Source organism: Teleopsis dalmanni, chromosome X, assembly GCF_002237135.1.
Source record: "Teleopsis dalmanni isolate 2A chromosome X, ASM223713v2, whole genome shotgun sequence".
NCBI lineage: Eukaryota > Metazoa > Arthropoda > Insecta > Diptera > Diopsidae > Teleopsis > Teleopsis dalmanni.
The window spans coordinates 51,716,838-51,740,432 of NC_051848.1; the positions used below are offsets into that span (position 1 = coordinate 51,716,838).

Consider the following 23,595-nt stretch of genomic DNA (forward strand, 5'->3'; position numbering starts at 1 on the left):
TTTAATAAATTCAATTAAATATTTTATTCATATTATATGTATTTCATCAAAAATATTGAAATTTTTTCAGCTTAGAATTTTATATAACTTAATATCTGATGGTAAATACTTGGCAATATTCGAAACAGCGTTGTATGGGCAACCAAATTTAAAAAAATTAACTAAATTTTTGTGTTTTCAACAAATTAAATTAATTTTTTTCAAAAATAAAGTTGCTTCTGCTACACAATTCGTTAATTCCTAACAAATGCATAAACACCATAAAGCAAATACAAACACCACAATTTATTTGGTTTTGAAATATAGATGGCAGTCTACCTCCTGCCTTGTTTTTACTCCGTATATGGCAATGCGCAGGTTTTCATTTTTATTTCAAATAATTGAATTTGGACAATTTTTAAAAAATAATGTGCAATAACTATGTAGACGATATTTTGATTGATTTTAATCATTCTGGAAAGGTGATATATTTATCTTTAAAGGAAAAATAAATTCATAGGAGACGAGAAATTTTGCACCAGATGATATATGGTTTAGAGTAAAGTAAGGTAAAAAAAATAGTTATTTTGTATAAGTTTTTTATGATAAATGTAAAATATTCCGTTGACGTTTTAAAATTATATTTTCTGATGTGTTTCTCAACATTTTGTGATTTTACCTTTTTTTAAATAGGTGATTTGGAGGTAATTAAGGTTTAAATTTTTAACAAGATTTTGTGCAAATTCCACTTGGATGATTTTTCTGATTTTTACATCAATTGAAAACTTGTTTTATTGCTTTTCAAACTCATGTGCGTGCAAGTCCTGCATGCTCCTAATTGTTTTTTAATAATTTTTTAAATAAAAATAGTCAGTTTTTTGAAAAAGTTTCCTTTTAGTTTTCAAATATCTCAGCTAGTACGCAACATACGATTATGAGATATATTCCAAATGAAAGATTATTGATTCTTCTATATATTTTTCTATTTAAATAACATATTTTATTTGATGAAAAAGCTTAAATTTAGCTAATTTTGACAAATTAATTAAGTTTTAATAAACTTAAAAAAATTTTGTGTTCCATTTCCGGTGTGGTCCTCTCAGCGTCGTTGCTATCTTGACTCAGGTGAAAATATTTGTTGTTTTGGTACTGTGTTTTGACCAAAGAAACAATTCCGCAAATATGCCATAAATATTTTAATGGAAAATTGTGTGCATTAAAAACCTAAAAATTACAATTTAAAAGGCAAAACAATTTTGCAGAATCGCGTATAACAGAAAAAGATAAACTACAAATACTGCGAAGAATAACAACAAAAATACAGGCAAAAAAAAAAACAACAAAGAAAGTTATTTTCGTGCATACAAGTTTTAACAGGTAAGTTTCGAAAGAAAGTGAAAACTTTGGCTGTTTGTTTCTTCATAATTACCATAACACTTTTGGGCAAAAGAAAGAAAAAATTTTTGAGAAATTAAAGTAAAAGCGATATTATGACAACAAACACAAGTAGCACAAGTTTGCAAGAAATGGATACTAACCCAATTGCAGAGGAATTGGAACAGGATTTCCTAGAATCCAAATGGTGGACCATACCACACCATATCTTGCACAGTATATTCTATTCGTTGCCTGTAAAGGATGTAGTTAGCGCGAGTGGAGTCTGTCGACGTTGGCGTGAAATTGCAAGCGATGAGTTATTGTGGAAAAAGAAAATGCATCGTCACTTCAAGATTGATCCGACATTGCCATTAAAACCAGGTACGTATAAATATATATGTATGACAGTGCAGTGTATAGTGGAAACAGTAAATGGGGCGGGATAAGGCGAGTCGAGGCGGTCACTATTATGATAGCAGTTAAATAATAATTAGGGAGTGGAAGTTCTTCCTACACACAACCTGGGAAGATTATTTTTATCACAAGCTTGACCTAATTCTCTTAACCCCACAACAACAATTGGCCTAACCTTACCCACTCTTGCACAAATGTCAATATCAACTGGTGTTTGCAACAAACATATGTTATGCACATACATATATGCAAAATACTTATGTATACACACGCTCGGCTCGGCTGTTTACATACAAACAGACAAGTAGGTGGGAGGAATTATAAATATCTCATTTAAGGGTAATTTGTAATTTAAATGGGATCAGTGCCAGAGTCTAGATATATAGATTGATTATAAACAACAATAAAACATTTGTTTTCTTATTTGTTATTTATTATAGAAATAATTAGGAATTAGGAATCTCTGCTCGTTTATTGATTGATATTTGAATTAAAATTAAATTAAAAAGTAAAATTAGTTTAATACTAAAATTTAAATACATAGCCTTATATATAATTTTATAATATATATAAATATCAATTTATATGTAGTAGTTATAAGTAATGAAAATTACTTAATAGTTTATAATGTGCCCAGTAAAAAATCTATTCTAATTATTCTTTTAATTACATTTTGTGTTTAATAGATTAAATTAACTTTTAATTAACTAAATTAATTAAAAGTAATTACAATTACTTTATAGTTTATAATGTATTATAAGTATTTTTCTAATACTTCTTTTATTTACATTTTAGGGTTTAATAAATTAAATTAACTTTTAATTAACTAAATTAATTAAAAGTAATTAAAATTACTTTATAGTTTATAATATGTCCAGTTAATAATCTATACTATTTATTTTTTTAATTACATTTTAGTGTTGAATAAATTCGTGTTACGGAGATAAACCGATTTTTAGTCTTAAAAATGACATTATTTATTAACTGACGCTTATATCTGTTTATACCGCTTATACCGATTTCACTATATTTCTGGAACTGATTTGAATGTCTAAAGCCTGGTTCCTACCATCTTGTTTCGAATCGAGATCATGATGATAAACCCACATATCATTCATAGTGATAAAGTAATAAATAACCCTTCTGAAATGCTCTAGATGTTGCTGAATGCGATTAATTCAAAATAGTGAAGTGAAGAAACCATTAACTTAGTTTTTGAAATTCAACTCAACATAAAATATTGCCCAATATGCCTAATGCAAGGAGTAGAACTTCTATTAAGTCTATTTTTGGCCAATCAATGCTCTTACAAAACGATATGTTATTGTTACTGTGTACTTCCTTTGGGGTCTGGTAAATGGCACTTGGTCCTAAAGTCGGTTTTGTTTTTTAGTATTTTAAGTTTTATTTCGTTAGTTTTTTTTTGTATAGTCCTATAAGTATTTCGGGAAATTCGCTTTTGTCTTCATCAGGAGAATTCCTAATATTAAAAACATCTATGCAATTTACAAACTATTTATACTTATAACAGGTGTTATTATTTAATTTTAATTATTTGGGTATTGGTGTTTTTGTTCTTGAATGTAACAGGTTAAAGTGGTTACACTTGGGTGTTTAAATGAATGCTAGCTTTTGGGCCATAGACCCGGCCGTTCTTGGAATTATGTCGTATATTATGTTTACGATTTCTATTGTTGATGCAGTTTTTGGGCGTACTTTACTTGAATTGTTTTTAAGATTTGTACGACCACTTCTAAAAAGACTACCCAAGCCATTATTTTTAAAGGAACAGATTTACCTAACACATACAGCATTTCGTTATAGATTCTCATTGCTTTACATCACTTACAATTTGATCAATGCACGTTGTTCAAGTTTTTCCATTTTTTAAAAATACCTTGACGCATCAAATGGTTTATACTATAAATAAATAAAGTATTGATATATTAAAACAAAATTTCAACTATATTTTAATGAAAGACATAATGTTAAGAACACGTTAATGATTTCGTTCCACTCTGAATAAATAGATGGTGCTACCTGAACTTATAGCACATATATCATATATCAACAAGTATAATAACTTCCGTTAATTTTACAACGTAACAAAAAAAAAATATATAGACCGTGTAAAATTATAGCGATACCAGATTAATGACCTCAGATCCTGTAAACAAGGATAAATAATACTTAAGATCTGTATGTTAATAATGAGTACAATTAAACCCAGTTGAATTATATAGTAATTAATTATTACTATACTGAAAACCCACTTGAGTGGCCATATATTGTCCGTCAGCTTTTGTTTATTCAAAAGATAATACCCTTTGATGTCTGACCAAAACAAATTCGACTTTAAAAAACTTAAGCTCCCAAAAAAGAAGTGTGCGTTGAAGTGAAGTATATTCGGCATAAGCATTTTCATTTAACAAATAAAAGATAAATACAATATATTTTGTTTAATATTGTTTTTATGTATCCTTTCCTATAGGAGCTGAATCGTGGCGTAGTGAATATGTGCGACTTGCCTGCGAAATACCGTTTATACAAACACAATCCATACGTGGACATGCTCATCAAGTGCTCCATGTTAGCTTTTCGCACGATGGTGATATGTTTGCTACGTGCTCCAAAGATGGTTATGTTATAGTAAGTAATACAACAATACTAGAAGCTAACACTGTCCTTAATATGTATATAACAAAAACATGTTATAAACTGGTTATATTCTCCATTCAGAGTTATTTATATTTTTTGAATTTATAGAACTCCAAGTCGTTGGTTATATTTTTTCTGGGAATATTTTAAAACAAATATTTTTTGAGCGATAGCGTTAGTTTTCATTTCAAATAATCCATCAATGCTCATACACTTTATTGCTCATGATAGGAATTGCAGCATGTCTCCAACATTCAAGCAAGCCCATTTGACAACGGAATTCAGTCTCAACATAACTTAATTTTTAGGGAAAAAAAAATATCACTAACAATAAGTTAAGGCCCAGGTATTTCGTACATTTTAGTCGTAAAAATTACATTTACTAAATAGTGTGTATAGCTTTTGTTGATCTTAGCAGTGTTAAAAATGTACAATTTTAAATCTCAATATCTCAAGAAGTAAGCTATGTTAGCACAGCATAGAAGAAAAAATTGCTAGAAGTATTTTATTCTACTTACTTACTTACTTAGTTGACCATTACAGACGTGAGTCGTGAGTCGCCCGATTAGTTGCTTGCTGTCGGCAGTTGGTAGTATCGAGCGCTCTCAAATCGTTAGTCACCTGATCCTTCCACCGAAGATGCGGACGTCCTCCACCTCGCTTTCCACCTGCGGGTACCAAATCAAACGCCTTTCCAGCCGGAGCAGTTTCTTCCATTCGCACGACATGACAAAGCCAGCTATATGATATACTACTTAATGCATCTACAAATATATAGTTAAATATATAGTTATATTTAACTATATATATATATATAGTTAAATATATATATAGTACAAATATATAGTATATGATGTCTTTAATTACCTAATTCTATGACTACGTATATATCTTGTTTCATGTGATGTCTTTAAAGCCCAATAGGTCTATGCGTGCTTAAAGCCAGATAAATCAATATAGTCTGAATTAACTGTTCTAAGCAGATCTTCGCTTTATCGTCGATTCTTAAGTCATAAAAATTATTTATTTTAGAATTCTAAGATGAATGGCACTTGGAATTATATGAATGGCACTTGGTCATCGAAATTGATATATAACTTTGGAACGTATACTCGGTCCTTAGAACCATGATCACCGTATCGTTTTTTTTTAGGTTACGATGTTTAAGATTTTTGTATGGTTTTGATAAAGTTTTGAGTGAGGTTTTATCGATTGTAGAAGGAAATGCGGATCCTTCTTTTCCTAAGCTGAATTCTTAACTCTATTGTTTTACCATATAACTCTTCAGCTTTGTGCTTATCCTTCCCAAACCACATACCTGCTAATCTAGTTGTAAAACACCTTCTCTGATATGGATTCATTTTATATTTTATTAGTATAGAGATAAATTATAATATAGATAATATTTCTGTAACTAAAAATAACGATATTCACAGGTTTGGAATTCGGATCATCCATGTCGTGAAAAGTATGCACATAACATGAAGGAATTTAATTGGAAATATACACAATTCTCTCAGTTCAATCAAAGCGATACCTTGTTAATGGTATCAGGTGTTCACTTTGGTTCACCGCATAGCACATCTGGTGAAATAGCTGTTTTCACTGTTTATGGTTTGTGAGCTCAATTTAAACATTTAATTAAAGTTATTAATGCAATTTATTCAAAATAACTGTTTTCTTTATAGGTAAATCGCATTTGCGTTGTCGTGTTGTTAATCGACCATATGATATATTTGGCACTTGGTTTAGTGATCAATATCTAATCGCCGGTGATTTAATATGGTTAGCACATTTGGTTAGCACATCAAGATTGCTACTTAATAAAGCTAATCAAGAAACTGCTTCGGAACATGTCCCCATAACATGTGAACTATTCAAATTTTTAAATCTCAGTGCAAGTTCCGTTCGTGCGATTATGATTGCAAGATGTCCATGGTTAAATGATGAAAACGATCCCTTACCACCAGAAGGTAAACAATGTAAGGTTAGTTATCTACACTCATTTTTTTATATATTTTATTTATTTACATTTGTAATGATATTTATTTTTAAAGGAGTCCGCAACTGATGATGAAGTTCCAACAACTAGTAATGGTGTACATAACTCTCAAGAACAACCAAAAACATATAAAATAGAGGGCTTACCAGATGTAGCACAGCAAAGCACATCAAATCCTAATGTAGATAGTGCAACCATACGCTATGCGGAAGCATATCTGAAAAATATTAAATTTAATAATGACTACGAATTAACTAGCTCCGATGACGATGATCAAGTAGTAGGAAATAGTAATGATGTGAATATTCCCGTGGAAGACAGTGATATGGAAAATGATATTGATTTGCAAGAGCAAACTCAACTAAACCATGATGACGAAGATGACGATAATGAGGATATGAGCAGTGATGAAATGGAAAATCATATACCAAAGTATCTTATATTTTCTATGGGATCGAAAACTTACACACCGCATCAGATTGGTATCAAGCGTATTAGGAATGTTAATTTCCCTAAGCGTTTAGATCCTGGTTTACCCTTAAGGGAACGTTTAGCTGCTAGAAGAGCAGCACAGCGAGAGGTATATTTTTGAAAAATATAATGAAAGTATTTTTTAAATATTTTGTCACTAAAATAAGCATTGTTATGCTTTAGTACATATCTTAATAATTATAATAATTAGTTTATGTTATTATTAGAAATACAAATCGCATATTTACCACCTTTTTGGAATGGCTAAAATGTAGTTTATAAAATAAATTGAATAATTTAGCTTTGCAAATTTGATAAAGGTTAATGTTTAATATGCAATGTAGACGATAAAATAAAGGGAATGACGCAGATGTAGTTTTAGTAATATTAATTTATATTAGATCGTGATCCTGATGATGACTCTCAAGGAGAGTCGATGTATAGAATATATTAAACAATATTAAACAAACGTTGATTTATTTAACAAAAAGTGATCTATAACCGAATTAAAAAAGTATATAAAAACCATTTTAATATGATTTGTAACTAAATTTCTATTATCAGTGACAATTGAGAGTTTTAGTAACATAATCAAGTAATGTACTTTGTCTGTTTATATATCTATTTAATTAGAATATTTGCTGAACTATTATGTTATCTATTTATCCATTGTTTTGTTTTGTTTTAGGTACGCCCTGAACCTGCTATATCTGCTGTACAAAATTTTAATACACCAGATAAAATTATTGATCTTCATGGACATATCGTTGGCATGGCTTTGAGTCCGGATCACAGGTTTGTTTACATAGTTTACATGTATTTTAATTTATTTTATTTTTTATTTATATATTTTTTATGAGCTGTTAAGTTATTATTATATACGAATTAATTATAATATATGTATACTAAAAAATTAAAAGAAAAATATTTTTCTCTAAAAAGAAGGAACTGTTCAAATCCTTAATATTAAAAAAAAAAACGCTTAACGTTACAACCATTTTAAGCAAATCATTCCCATCTTTTAACTGTGTTGAATTTCTTATGCTACTGAAACATCATGAAAGAAATATGAATGCAGGTTAAGACAAAATTTTTCTAGTATTGATTACATTTATACAATATATAAAGGTATCAGGAGTGCTCAAGTCGACGTTCCAAAGTTATTCGTCATTTAAGATGACCAATGTCGCTTTTTCCTCCTAACTAAAATTTAATATCTTACAACACCAACATAAAATGTTTATGCTTGGTTTAAAAAACTTAATTGCCAAGTATGTTCTGCCATCATTTATATTTAAATAACATTTTATAATCTAAATCGTAAATTCTTATAAAGAATACTCAATAAATTTTAAGATGTCTACTAATATAAAATTATCTGTTTTATATTAGTAGTCTTTCATTTGGTCTTTAGAAAGATCGAAAGCAGCTTTTAGCAAAAGACCCCTGCCAGAATACGAAAGATCTTTCAAACGATTTTTAGATTTTTAAGTGTGGTGAGCCAGACAAGCAAATCCCTGTGAATTACAACAAACACCACATCTTTTTTCCAATGTGTCATAACTGATGATAGCCCTTAAACGTTTCGAATAATAATAATAAACTCATATCTCTATTTATTAGAGGCTTGCTTACTTACTTACTGTTAGAAATGCTCCTCAATTTAAAATAAATTGTAAATTGAGACCAAGCACATGGAGAAGAAATATTTTAAACTGCATCGCGTTATCTCATTCAGAGATACTAATGTAGCTATCAAAACCCATACTATGCTGTTATATTGCAGTAAAAGCACAGTTAAGTGGAAGCTCCCATAAATCTTTTAATCTTTAATATATCTTTTAATCGTGCAATGTAGCTAACACATAATATTAATTTTTTATACAAACAACGTTTTGGGAAACGGGCAATTCTTTTACCAAACAATTTTCTTAACCGAAAGAATTGCAAGTCTAGGCGGTATAAGCTTAATAGAGCTTTCACTGTATTATATCTTTTAAAAAAATTTTATTGTATAATTATTGTATGTATATGTATGTATCATATTAATATTTTATAATTTAATACTTTCTATATCATTAGTTTTTATATATTATTGTTTCCTTCAACAGATACTTATATGTGAATACACGTCCTTGGCCTCAAAATTATGTTATATCTAGTCCATTGGAACCGCCTCCAATTGCACAGGAGATTGACATACAAGTCATTGATTTGATGACTCTTAAACGTGTAGGAAATATGTTACGCTCTCACAAGGCTTATACACCCAGTACGGAATCCTTTTTCATATTTTTGGATGTGTGCAATAATTATGTTGCAAGGTAAGTGTTAGAAATTTAATCAAGTATTGATTGAAGTTCCATTATTTACTTCCATAAAGCTTTAATTGCTAACACTATGTTTACAGTGGCTTAAAATTACTAAAATGTCTATACGTGACACCGGCATTTTTAGAATTTTACTATAGACAACATTTTTATTGGTCTTTTAGTTGTTTTGTATTCATAAAATACAAAAAACTAGTGAAAAGCCATGGATTTTACTAAACATAAGTAGAAGAAAATCGCACTTTTCTAGACTATAATTCATATTTCTTTCCTAAATGAAAATAAAAGGAATGATAATTTTTTGTTAGTTTATTTCGATAGTATATCTACTATTAATATCGCGGACTAATTTTGCATTTTTCCATTTATTGAAGTAAATTGCTTCTTAAATGTAAATTATTTTTACTTTAAAACAATTCTTAACACTAAGCAATAACAACAATGCTCCTCTAAGTGAACAAAAAGAAGTATTTTATAATTCTCATTAGCATTAAATATGTTTTGCTTAATATGTATTAAGCGTATGTTGCTAATGTAATGTATAGCAATTTAATATAAAATGAAAATAAAGAACTTATTTAATTTATATATTCTATTTAGTCTTCTGAACTTTTTTTTTTTATTTTGGAGTTAGTTTTATAATGTACATTTGAGGACGCTGAAATAAATTATAATCAGTTTTTTTAGCCTTTCATTGTTAATGCGAAATATAAAGACTTATGGGAAAATAATATTACATTATTTTACATGTTTAACTTTAAAATTAAAAAAAATATTTTTAACAACATAAATTAAAAACGTGATACTAATTTTATCCGTTTATATTTAAATGTTAAACAAACAGAATAGTATTGGAATTTAACGATTAAAAATAAAAATATGATTAATTAATTCATTTATTCTACAGCTGGTTTATGATTTCGTTTCAATATAAACACAGCAAGTAAATTTGTTAATGAACTTTCACAGCCAATTAACAAAAACTGCAGAAAAATGTCAAGTACGGTTTGGGGTCAGTTGCGCTGACTCTGAGCTTTAAATTTGGCAGGGCACGAGTTTGATTCCTGGTATTTACAGGCTCAAAAAATTGTTTACGAATAATTAAATACAAGAATTATTTTCAAGACCACTGATGATGAATATTTGGCAATACTTAAAACCGCTGTATTGTATTTAGTCAAACATTCAATTAATAAAAATAATATAAAAAGTAATTTTTGTTATTATAGTTCACTACTGTTCGAAAAACCTCTTTATTTAAATTTTCATTAAAATATTAAATAAATGTGAGAATGTTATTGAAAACTAAACAAACCACACATTTATTTTATTCTGCAATTACTTTCGCAGTCAGACTCTCAAACCGTTGCCATTATAATCATATTTAATTGTTTTTTAATTTAATTAATTATTTTATTTTTAAAATAAATCTGCAAATATTTAAATTTTATTTTGTGTACAAATTATCTTTCAAATGCTCGTTATCAAGCCCTTAAAATATAAAGGTAAAACTACTGCAAAATGCTAATTTAATCGGTCTTGTGCGATTCTTGAATCGATTCTTGTGAATTGTGAAACAGGCCCTCAGTGTTTAAAAGCCAATGGATACATATATTACGTATATATGTATATATATATTTTAAAAGAATCATCAGAATATATCTAAAATATCTTCGTAGTATAGTTTATTGTATCTCTACAGCCGTAAACAGCTTTCATCATATAAGAAAAAGTTCATTTTATTAAGAAAGGCCATCGAACAATAAAAATTACTTTTAAAAAATTGCTGAAGTCGGTTGTACCATGTATTTTATTAGTCTATCACTATCTTTGTGTCTATTAAAATTCACTATTTGCTCGTTGCATTCATTGTCATTTACAACTCATCTGTACAAAATGAGATAAATGACATTTCATTTGTCAATTTTTGCTTAAATTTAAATCCCTTAAAACGTCAGTGTAAACGTACTATATGCATAATTAACACTTATATTAATCTTTTAAAGTGGAGCTGAGGATATGCATGCTTATTTGTGGGATCGTTACTATGGTATATGTTTGGCCAAATATAAACATAGCGATGTTGTAAACAGTGTTGGCTTTAATCCAGCTGATTCAGAGATGCTAGTAACAACCAGTGATGATTACAAAATTAAGGTAAAATTTGTTTTATATAAAAATAATTAAATACTAATTATTTGCTATCTTAATTACAGATTTGGCGCTCACGATCGAAGGCTAAACAATATAAATTGAATTCCTTAATTCTAAAGAAAGCGATTGAAGTGAATAAAGAGTCATAAAAGTTAAATACTGACTGCAAAGTGTTAAGAAAAACACTGAAGAAAAACGACAGTCTATTTCCACCTGATTTAAAATTAGTATAAAATATTATAATAAAAGTTATTCAATATTTGTATAAAATGAATTAAAAATTAATTATTCGTTCAAGGTGTCCGGGTATTGTCATTAGGCAATACACCCGTGAGTATGGGTCTATAACCATGAAAATGGATATGGAGCCATGACAGTGACGAAGCTTCAGTTAGTAGTTAACTGCAAGTTTGGACACATGAATAATGTGATCTATTAATTTGGCATCTGTTATATATATATCTTAATTTATTTTGTTGTAATTTAAAAGTTGTTTATATCTTTTAATTTTGTTATTAATTTTAAGTGTTAAATAAGTTTTTAATTACATTTTTTTCACAAATTTGTTAAAAGTAATACCTTATAGTGAGGTACTTTAAACATTTATTGCATTTTATTTTTTGGAAAAAGACAGGCAATATTTGTCGTTTTAATTCGAATAATAAATCTGAAACTAATACTCATACTACTATTAAGTTTAAGTCACTAACAGTTTTATCTGTATAAAAAATTATAAATCAAAAGTCAATGAATACAATAAATATTATGCTTTAAAGCATATATTTATTTAAAAGGTATTGTGAGTGTACTTTGCTTCTTATTAATTAAATATTATAATCTAATATTGTATGTATAAATATGTAAGAACATTTACACGCAATACCACAAGACATGTAAATATTAATTACAATTTAAATGTTAATAATGTTAAAAAAAAATTTGATGTGTTTCAAAAATAAATAAATTCATAAATTCAAATTTCTTAATTGTTAGTTAATTCTATTTATTTTTATGTAAAACGATAAATAAACAAAACAATTTCTATAAAATGTTAAATATCTTTGTGATTGGTTCAATATATTGAAGTAAAATCGAGTTAAGCTTTTTGAAACTAAACTGAATATATTTTTGATTTAATGTCTTTAAAATTAGGATTAATAAGAAAACAGAAAATGTATATATGAATGTTTATATTTAATATAACTTATTTAATTGTGTAATGTATGTATATTTAAATGTGTTTATATTCATATTTATGTGTATTACAACTATTTATGTATCTATATTTATGTATATGTGTGATTATATATATATATATATCTTAATCAGTGGTAAAGTGTTGAAGTATTTAGACTACTGTTAACATGCAGAGATACAAGATACTTAAATATTTTAATAATATTAATATTTTTTTGACACAAACATAACGAAAATAGTTGCACTATGTTAAAATAAGTTTATCAGAAAATAAATAGAATGAGTGAAGAATAAAACACCTTACTATATACCAATATAACTAAGGTATTCAATTTATATATGCAACATAAGTTTTATAGATCTCAGTAAACCAATGTACAATGCATGTCAAATTTAACGAATAATTTATTGCACAGCCAAATCGTTAAATAGGTTAGGTTAAAGTGGCAGCTTTGTACACCAAAACCCACTTGAGGTCAAGTAATGGTCCGTTAGCGAACTAGCATGGATTAGCGATGGTCATACACTGGCCTTCGCTCATCTAACATAAGTAAAATGATACATTAAACAAAAACTGTGGGTTTTACAAACTTAGTTATTATGAAGTTGTAATTTTGGTATGACACATATTGTTTTCTGTAGCCCAGAAGCTGTAAGTGTTTCATAGCATTTTGGGCGTTATTTCACAGTGTAACTCTCTTTTAAATTCGTATGTGTATCTTGTAGTATTTATCAAAGTATATACATTTATATATAACGAATATGAATAAATGAATTTGGTCATTTGTTGAATTGAATATTTGTGAAATGGACTGTTAATTATATGGTATGTGTACTATGTTTTAGAATTGACGAAAATACTAAATTTTTTCATCAATGACTAGTATTAAGAATAACAATAATTAAATATAATTAGTTCTCAACTTTAAAACTAATACATTTCTAAATGTTTCTTTAAATAGAAAACTAACATTAAATTTTAAAGTAAGCTATTAATTGTGGGACGAGTTAAAAAATAATACATATCTAAATTTAAAATCGAACAGTCACTTAAACAATCTAGTTATCAAAAGAATGAGTTCAGACTTACTTTAGTCAACAAATTAAAAACTCACATTAGTTATTAACAAGTTGTTATGTTGCAATATTAGGAAAATCTCAATTTGAGGACTAAAATATAAAATAATCATTTGCTAACATTTTATTTGAGAATAACGCTTGTAGGTAATTAGTTAAACAACATCAGTTTCCGTACTTAATACAATAAACATGTATGCAAATTGTTCATCCAATGAGAAAACCAAAAATCAACACCGCACTATATCAATATTATAATGAACACGTCTACCCACTGATATCGCTATATACCCATTCATATATATATATATGTATATATATATATATAATATTAAAACATTTTCACATATATCGATGTATATTAGAATATAAGCATATATATCAATAAAATTGAAAGATCACTATATATATATTCACAACAATATTGGTCTTTATTTAAATTTTTTATCATATAGCTATTTTTTATGTACCCCTGGGTGTGTTGAAATATCCTTTAATATTCGTACTCAGACATCTCGTTCATTGATCATGCATTTGTAGTTTCGATCATTCATCTTATAAGGTTAATTTTTAATCTCATCAATCCATCGCACACCCTCTCTTGCATCAAATAATTGCTACAGAAAAAAGATGATTGCAGCTATCGTATATGTTGTTTCTTTTTAAATTGAATCACTGTGCGTTTGTCTATTATTACCTGCTTAAACTGATGATGTTGGAATGGAAAGAATACCCTTTCTTCTCTCAGGAATTGTTCTTCCGACAGATAAATTTAAGAAATAAATAAATGATAATGAACCACTACACAAACAGCTATATTGCGCAACTACAGAAAAAATTGGAGTCGACAAGCAAATCCGTAGAACAGTTAACAGCTATAGTTGTGAGAATCAGGTTCCTGAGCTATGGGTTAAGAACAACGCCTGGGTCTACGTTTCGGATAAAATAGTCTCCGCGGGTTAGATGAACAACACCTATAATGTGCCGTGTGCAATTCGGAAAAGTCACAAAATGATCCGATTTCTATGGTAAGTCGATAAGGACTAATATTATCGGGGTTACAAGGTAAGAACAACATCTATAATATGCCGTGTACAATTCAAAAAAATCACAAAATGATCTGATGTCTAAGTCGATAAGGTATATATATTATAACCTTGGTTTATATTTACTTACTTATGAGTACCTTAGACTCATGAGCAAGAGTCAATTATTAGGTGAGCTCAGTATTTGCTCATATTGAAGAGCTGCTCATCAGCGTGAGTCTTCAATTTGCTCATATTGAAGAACTGCTCATTAGATCTCACGAGCCGAAAGCTCAGCTAAAAAGCTAGGTTACTGGCAATAGTTTTTAATTAGATTTAAGGCATATAAAATTTATTACACTTGTTTTTCGCATTCTAAGCAAATCGTTTTATTACATTTGTGTAAAACTTTGAAATACTTATTTTTTTATTTCCAAATTTTTCGAAACACAATATAACATAATTTAAAACTTAATATAATTTAAAAATATAAAACAATTAAGTAAACGCGCAAAATTCAAATAAATAGTGGCACAACTATGGTATATGTTTTTCTTTTTCTACCATGCAGCACTTTCTTGTAAGCAGCGCATGAGGTCTCATTAGGCTCAGCTCGTACTCTTGCTCAGGAGCGTGAGCCAATTCATAACTTAATGGCGACTCTTGCTCATGAACGTGAGCTCTGCATTTGGGCTCGCTCGTGAGCGTGAACAATCGTATGAAGAGTTTCTTGTCTACTCATGAGCTGTGAGTATAATGAGCAAAAAAGAACCGCTCATGGGTACGCAAATACGAACTCTGATTGTAACACACACCAAAAAACTGTTAAGTGTCAATTAGCAATTATGTCCTCAACGTCAATGTCTTGCAGTCACTCTTCTTTACAGACACCCAAGTACCACTCACACCAATGTTATACTTATATAAAAATCACTTGCTTTATGTTAAGTTTATAATTTTAAAGATATTTATTTGGTAGTTATTCAACAAATATATATGTGTAAATAGATAGATAGATATATAATTTAATTAGGCACTCTACCTAATTTTTAATAAAATTAAAAAGTAACACATTCTACATAAAGCGATTAAGTTTACAAAATGACTTAAATATAATTAGAATTAATTCACACATATCCAGGGACCGTAACAGTTAACATTTAAAAAAAAAATCACCTTATAACTGTTATCATTCGCATTTTAAAATAAAATTTAAAAAATAATTAAATTTGTTTTATATAATATTCATCAAAAATAATTATTATCATGTGCCTTTTATTTTAAAACACACAAATAACTGTTATTTTGGTTTAAATATATAAAAATCACAAAGTCTTATTTTTGAAAACAAAATATAACTGACATTTTCATATAAGGTACCATATACCGTAGTATATATGAAAAATGCGTTTTATATTTTCGTTTTTAAAATTATTCAGGAGGCCAGTGTGAGTTATATTTGGTTTTTAAAAATAAGACTAATTTCTGATTTTTATATTTATAATGCAAAAATAAGAGTTATTGTGCGTTCTAAAATAAAAGGCAAATGATAATAATTATTTTTGATGAATATAATATAAAGCAAATTTAATTATTATTTTTTGAGTTTTATTTTAAAACACTCACATATATAACAAGCATGCATATTAAAAATGAAATGATATAGTTATAATAACTATATACTTAAATATAAGTTTAAACAACTTTATGTTGCGGTTTTTTTCTTCAACATTTTTGAAATGACTGTTATTTTCGGTCCCTGCACAAATCTAATTATTTTATTGGCGTTGTTGTTTAATTGTTATCTTTTTCAGTATCATTATTGTTATTCTCATTAGCATCTAAATCGTTTTGTTCCGGCGGTGCAGGCTTTTGGTTCTTTTTACGTTTCTCCGGATGACCGAAACAATTTTCACAATCGTCATCACTTTCTGATGAACTCTCACCAAATTCGTGTTGTTTTCGAAAGATACAGCAACCTTAAATATATTTAATTTAATTAAAGTAAAATTTAAATAATGTCAAATGTACTTTTTAAAATCTTACACTTTGATTTTTTTTTGTTTGCGTGTTCATTGTCGACCGTGTCCTCACGCCAAGCAACAGAACGTTTTGATTTTGGCTTCTTTAGACGCAATCTCAATACTGGCGGTTGTGCCTATCGATTGCAATAAATTGTAAAATATTGTATTACTTTATATAACATAAGCTATAAATTACCTGTACTTCCTCTTCTCCAACTAATTGCGTCTGAGAAGAGACTACGTTGTCCACACGATCAACGTTTGCCATTGATGTTAATGTATTTTTTTTATAATTTAGTTTTTTATTAAATATTTTTAAAAATACATAACCGATTTTTTATACTTGTGTTAAAAATTTAAAATTTTGTAAACAAAAACATTACTACATATTTTATAATCATTTGATTGCACATATTTTGGTTATCAAAATGTCAACAAAAAAAAAAAACAAACAGAAATCGCATAAAATTGCTAGATAATGCGTTCGAAAATTATAAAATGTGTGTAAAATGTTTTTTAAGCCGTGTGTGAGTTCAAGCATATTGAGGTAAAGTAAATTGAAATTTCCTAGAGATTTTGTGCATTACACTTATGTAAATATTTATTTAATTATTTTTTGCACTTATTTATTATTTTTCGTTAAAAGTTTTCACATTTTTTTATTAAACAACCTATAAACTTTTCACAATGATAACACCTAATTTTAATCTAATTTACACTACTCAAAATTCTTGTAAATACCAACATTCACTGCCATACCGACATATTTCACTATTTCCCTCAATTTACCATCAATTTTCTCGAACACGCACACGGCCATGCACGTTCATAAATGTGAACAAAAGCAACAGCTGCAAATCAGCTGTTTTGGTTTCAATTTAAATTTTCGAATTGTTCACTTGAGCGGCATTGATAATATTAAAAAAAAAGTTTAACTCTTAATTTTTTTAAGTTTTAATTGTAATAAATAAATCAATATTGAAATGCGTCAAAAAAACATAAATACAACATACACAATCAGATTATAAGGTAATTAATATACTTCGAGGTAGTGAAAAAAGAAAAGTTAGATAAAAATTAGGTATTACCATTGCGAAACTTTTATAAGACGTTTAATAAATAAATAAATAAATTTGAAAACTTTTAACGGTAAATAATAAATAAGTGCAATAAATAAATATTTCCATAAGTGCAGTGCAAAAAATCCCTAAAGAATTTCAATTTACTTTACCTCAATATACTCGAATTCGCACACGGCCTAAATAAAAAATATATAAATATATATTTTGGGTTAGAAATTATTAAGTGATTACACTCAATATATATATATATATATATATATATATATATATAATTATATATATATATATATATTTATATAGTTTTGTATGTTAAAAAAATAGCATTTGCATTATGAAAATAATGTAAATAATGTAAATTAAAAACAATTTATATATAAGCTATGTTTATACAGACCACCAGATTGATATATAAGTGATCAGCTGACTGCTATAGAGTTGCCAACTTCGTTCAACAACTGAAGTCATTATAATCATTTAAGATATCTCATTAAATATTTTTTTTTTTAAATAATTGAACAACACAATAATAACATTAATAGTATTAATATTTTAAGCATATAAAATTGATGTATTACACAAACAACTACGTGAAAATGCAGCCGCTATGTAATGTATTTTGTTTTTGCTTGCTTGCACTTGTAAACTCTATTGTTGGCTACAACTCAAACGTCACATTTATTGGAAGAAGTTCCAAAAATGGCAGGCGCTTTAGTGCGATTAAATTATTTACAAAAAACACAAATTGGTAAGTTAAATACATAATTTTTGATAAATTTACGTTGGGAAATATTAAATTATTCACCTGATAGCATTTTCAAAAAGCTACAACAGTTGCTTAAGTGTGAAAATTGCCCTGCAAAATTATGTAATTTTTTTTGTTGCAACCATAACAAACATTGATTTTGCACGAAGATACTATGACGTCGTTTATTAAAATTTATCTATAATTATTAATATAATTGCATATTATTTCAGTGTGTGCTCTACCATCGGTAGCACAGCGACGTCTGCAAGGTACACAAGCACCTCCACCAGGCACACCACCACCACAAACCAAAACAAAGTTTGGTCCACTCGCTGATCAAGATCGCGTATTTACTAATTTGTATGGCAGACATGATTGGCGTCTCAAAGGTGCTATCAAGCGTGGTGATTGGTATAAAACAAAAGAAATTGTTTTGAAGGGTCCTGACTGGATTATCAATGAGATTAAAACATCTGGTTTACGTGGACGCGGTGGTGCTGGCTTCCCGAGTGGCATGAAATGGTCATTTATGAATAAACCATCAGATGGTCGTCCCAAGTATCTTGTAGTTAACGCAGATGAAGGTAAGTTTAAAAATAATATAAATAGTGTTATACTAGTTTTAATTTTGAATCAAATATTTAGGTGAACCTGGTACCTGCAAGGATCGTGATATTATGCGTCATGATCCACACAAATTAGTTGAAGGTTGTTTAATTGCTGGTCGTGCAATGGGTGCACAAGCTGCATATATTTATATACGTGGTGAATTCTACAATGAAGCATCCAATATGCAATTGGCTATAGCGGAAGCTTATCAGGCAGGTCTTATTGGCAAGAATGCATGTGGTTCTGGTTATGATTTTGATATATTTATGCATCGTGGTGCTGGTGCTTACATTTGTGGTGAAGAAACTGCTTTAATTGAATCACTTGAAGGCAAACAAGGTAAACCACGTTTGAAGCCGCCATTCCCTGCTGATGTTGGTGTTTTCGGTTGTCCAACGACTGTAACTAATGTAGAAACAGTTGCTGTTGCACCAGCAATATGTCGACGTGGTGGCGCTTGGTTTGCAAGTTTCGGTCGTACACGTAATTCTGGCACTAAGCTATTTAATATATCAGGTCATGTGAATAATCCGTGCACTGTGGAAGAGGAAATGTCCATACCACTAAAGGAGTTAATTGAACGTCATGCTGGTGGTGTGCGCGGTGGTTGGGATAATTTACTTGGTGTAATACCAGGTGGTTCCTCAACACCTGTTATACCAAAGAATGTATGTGATGATGTTATTATGGATTTTGATGGTCTTATTGCGGCGCAAACCTCACTTGGTACTGCTGCCATTATTGTGATGGACAAATCAACAGATATTATTAAGGCAATTGCGCGTTTAATTTCATTTTATAAACATGAAAGTTGTGGTCAATGTACACCATGTCGTGAAGGTATTGGTTGGATGAATAAAATTATGACGCGGTAAGTGAATTATCAAAGTTTTTATGTAACTTATCGGAGTAAATTTTGTGTTTTGTTTACAATTTTAGATTTGTGAGCGGTGATGCAGGTGCAGACGAAATTGATATGCTCTGGGAAATATCAAAACAAATCGAAGGACACACAATTTGCGCTTTGGGTGATGGCGCTGCTTGGCCAGTGCAAGGCTTAATACGCCACTTTAGACCAGTAATTGAGGCTAGAATGAAGCAGTATGAAACGCAGAGAGCGTCTGTTCGATACTAAATTAGCAAAAATATAAATGCTAGCAATAATTGTTTAACGAATGTGTAAAGTTTTATTATTAAAATTAAATAAAATTTAAATGGTCTTACCAAATATGTAAGAGTCATAATCTGAACTATAAAAATAAAACAGATTTGCCAAACAATTGACCTAATTAAAAATAATATGTAAAATTGTTTGAATACTTAATGTACTTCCTATTTAAATGACATTTATTTAATCATTCAAATGAAAAGATTTAATGTGATCAACTGCAAGGTAGGCTGGTACCATAGCTTAAGTAATTTAACTTTAGAAGAGCAGGGTTTACGGCCGGAGTCACTTGTCTCTTCAGATGATTAGGTACTGTTTGTAATTCCTAACATGAACTACAGCTACGAACTGTGTATAGCGGAATTGGTTACAAAGCCATTTATATTAAATAATATATTTTAGAGGATTAAGTTGGCTTTCCTAAACCTAGTGAGTAACTTTAAAAGACCACTTACCAATAGTCTATGTCCTGGTACTAGTTGTCTGTACTGACGACTCATTCATCTTATTAGGGACTGAAACAAAACAAACGCAACAATAAAACTTTCAAGAATAACTACAAATATTTCATACATTATAAGATATAAGTAGCGCGATGAGGTGGAAGACTAGAGGCAAGTCTTTTTCATTCAGCTTGCATTGTTTTTTATTACGTTCGTTTAACTGATAAGTTGTAAAATCTCAGTATTTATGATATAATTTTGACGTGATTTGTTATTTATTTTCATAGATGATGAGATACTAAAAGGCACAAAGGTCATTACTATAAAGTAAAGGCTTTTCTAGTGTGTTTTGGTGTTTTTTAAATCGTGTTAAAAAATCGAAGTATCTATTAAAATGATTGGTTTTTTAAATACTACGGTGCGTTACTAATGGATGTTGGAATTTTTGAGTTAAGCAATTATTTTTGCATTGTTCGGATATAAACATTTTAGTGTTTTCCAGTTTATTTAACTTTTTTTCTTAGAAGCAATAGCTGAACATGAATGCATCAAATGATTTATATCAGTTTTTAATCGATAGAGATTTAAGATGAATAGATAAAAGTTTTTTTATGACTATTTTACTGCTATATATGTATATACATTGTATATTCAAAATACAAACACAAATAAGGTTTATTAAATGTATAGAAATAATTCGCAATGCAGGCCCTATGCTCCACTGAGAGATGAGGATAAGAGAGAGTGAGAGATAGAAATAATTTATATGTATATGGAAGTGATAAAAATAGTTTATGATTATTAATTACCGTTTTCTACCGTTTTACGAGATATCAGAGTGCATCAGCATATAAAAATATAAAATATAAATTCTTTGATACGGTTTTGGTGACGGGACAATCCATGCACCTCATTAGAGTCAACAACAAATATGTTTTCAACTAGGTGCTGTGACCCGAAGAACGACAGTGATGTTAGATACTCCTCACTTCTCACCGAGGAGGAAACATTATCCGAATGTATAGCTTCAATTGGTTCCGGTTTAGTTCCAATGGGGCTTTCGTCAACACATTATATCGATACGTGTGCTGAGGCCACCGCGGAGCTTAAGTCAGGATCAACACCTTTCCATATAAATATTTTACTTTAAAATACTTATTGTATTTAAAAGAATTTAAAATGAGTAATTTCTTATTTGCATGGCAAAATCAAGTCGTCTTAAATACATATTTTAACACGGTAATATGTAATATACTGAAGAGACCGAAGTCTTCATAACTTTGTTGAGATGTGGATTAAGTACATAGATACGTATTTCAAAACGGTAGAATGTAATATACTGAAGAGACCGAAGTCTTCATATCTCTTTGTTAAGATGTGTATTAAGTCCATAGATACATAGATCTTATGTATGCTCTAAATCTTAATGTTTATACAACAATGTATTAATATTTTGACATATTTTAATAAAGAGTATTGACTTTTGATTAAGGCATATTGTAGTTCAGTGTTCATATTTCAGGTTTGTCATATTAAGGATTGTAATTATCTGCTGAATTATGTTTATATGATTTGATTAAAGAGATTTCTATCTCAATGTCTTTATTATACTGAGTGCCTGTTCATGCCTTGTAGTGATCCACAACTAACCTCTGATGAGTTTGGATATCAACAGAAAGCTGTCAGCAATAGCGTGATAGCCCAGGTAACCACCAGACTAATATATTTGTTCTGTTTTATAACTACAAAGAAACAGTTCATCTAACGGGTTATCTTGACTTGTGTTACTATCTGAACAGGTCGAAACTGTCCGGGGCAACAAAATGGAACCATTTCTAAAACGAAATAAAACTTCTAATTACTGTACAGCTCTGAACTAGATCAAGAGAAAAAAAGTGATTTGGGAGTATCTATCTTTGGTTGATAGTAAAACATCTTTAACAACTTATATTAAAAGTTTATTTGAAAGAATATAACATTCAGTTAGGATCAGTTGCAAACATCCCAGCTGTCCACTCTACTGTTAGCATAGACTTCTATTCTATTAACTTCTATTCTTTTATGTCTTGTCATAAAAAAAAAATAAAAAAGGATATCATATATCTTATAAAAGTTTAAATAAGTATTTGTTATAATGAAAACACAGAACAACAATAATATATACAGAATAGTATATATAGAATAGTATTATTATTAATTTATAAATTAAGTGTTTGTATATGTTCCACAACTGCGTCAATGTCTTCCTGTGATACATCGGCGTAATGGGGTGGGAATGTACAGACATAGAATGGTCCACCAATTTTTTGTTTTATCGGCTGTAGTACACATTTTGCAGGCACAAAGTTATATCTAAAATTTTGAATAAAAAGTTATTAATTTCTTGTTAATTGATTTTAATTTAAAAATTACTTTCGTGGTGCTGCGACACAATAATTTAAAAATATTAAACAAAATAACAAACAAAAATAAATTAAACGTTTCATACTAATTTGCATTGCTAATCTAGCGAAGACACTGTGGCGCGCTTGCGAGTGTGGATATGTCTAGCTCGGTGAAGAATCACTTACTAATTGCTAAGAATCGTTCTAAGCGGTGAGATATTTGTGCTATTGTTTAGATATTTATAAACACCTATATAGGTATGTGCATTTGTATTTGCTATAGGTAATTAAATTTATTCATATATAAATCATAATAAGCTGATGTGACTATTTAAAATTTTATGTCCGAAATTTATTCAGAAGTCAACGAAAAGAAAAAAAGATTAAGTAGAGGATTCTTCAGGCTCGATGTGGTGCTATTATTTTACAATCCGGATTAATAAAATGAAGAGCTCT

At 28.9% G+C, this 23,595-nt stretch overlaps 4 protein-coding genes across 4 annotated transcripts; 2 read left to right on the top strand and 2 right to left on the bottom strand.

The window, feature by feature from the left end:
- The first annotated feature begins 1,100 nt into the window (after window positions 1-1,100).
- LOC119688926 (F-box/WD repeat-containing protein 5) lies at window positions 1,101-11,856 on the top strand. The gene is made up of 9 exons (XM_038103606.1): window positions 1,101-1,737; window positions 4,262-4,419; window positions 5,865-6,042; window positions 6,117-6,415; window positions 6,486-7,010; window positions 7,590-7,696; window positions 9,013-9,225; window positions 11,238-11,388; window positions 11,448-11,856. The coding sequence occupies exons 1-9, from the start codon at window positions 1,470-1,472 to the stop codon at window positions 11,532-11,534; spliced, it is 1,986 nt and encodes a 661-aa protein (XP_037959534.1). The 5' UTR covers window positions 1,101-1,469; the 3' UTR covers window positions 11,535-11,856.
- Window positions 11,857-16,288: 4,432 nt separating this feature from the next.
- LOC119687901 (E3 ubiquitin-protein ligase PPP1R11) lies at window positions 16,289-17,152 on the bottom strand. The gene is made up of 3 exons (XM_038102447.1): window positions 16,905-17,152; window positions 16,731-16,842; window positions 16,289-16,663 (listed from the first exon to the last, which is right to left on the bottom strand). The coding sequence occupies exons 1-3, from the start codon at window positions 16,974-16,976 to the stop codon at window positions 16,479-16,481; spliced, it is 369 nt and encodes a 122-aa protein (XP_037958375.1). The 5' UTR covers window positions 16,977-17,152; the 3' UTR covers window positions 16,289-16,478.
- A 1,275-nt stretch (window positions 17,153-18,427) lies between these two features.
- Window positions 18,428-20,445, top strand: LOC119687900 (NADH dehydrogenase [ubiquinone] flavoprotein 1, mitochondrial). Its single transcript, XM_038102446.1, has 4 exons — window positions 18,428-18,535; window positions 18,766-19,119; window positions 19,181-20,015; window positions 20,084-20,445. Exons 1-4 carry the CDS (start codon window positions 18,487-18,489, stop codon window positions 20,277-20,279), a joined length of 1,434 nt encoding a protein of 477 aa, XP_037958374.1. The 5' UTR covers window positions 18,428-18,486; the 3' UTR covers window positions 20,280-20,445.
- A 2,459-nt stretch (window positions 20,446-22,904) lies between these two features.
- LOC119687238 lies at window positions 22,905-23,333 on the bottom strand. The gene is made up of 2 exons (XM_038101496.1): window positions 23,168-23,333; window positions 22,905-23,107 (listed from the first exon to the last, which is right to left on the bottom strand). Exons 1-2 carry the CDS (start codon window positions 23,251-23,253, stop codon window positions 22,954-22,956), a joined length of 240 nt encoding a protein of 79 aa, XP_037957424.1. The 5' UTR covers window positions 23,254-23,333; the 3' UTR covers window positions 22,905-22,953.
- Window positions 23,334-23,595: the final 262 nt, after the last annotated feature.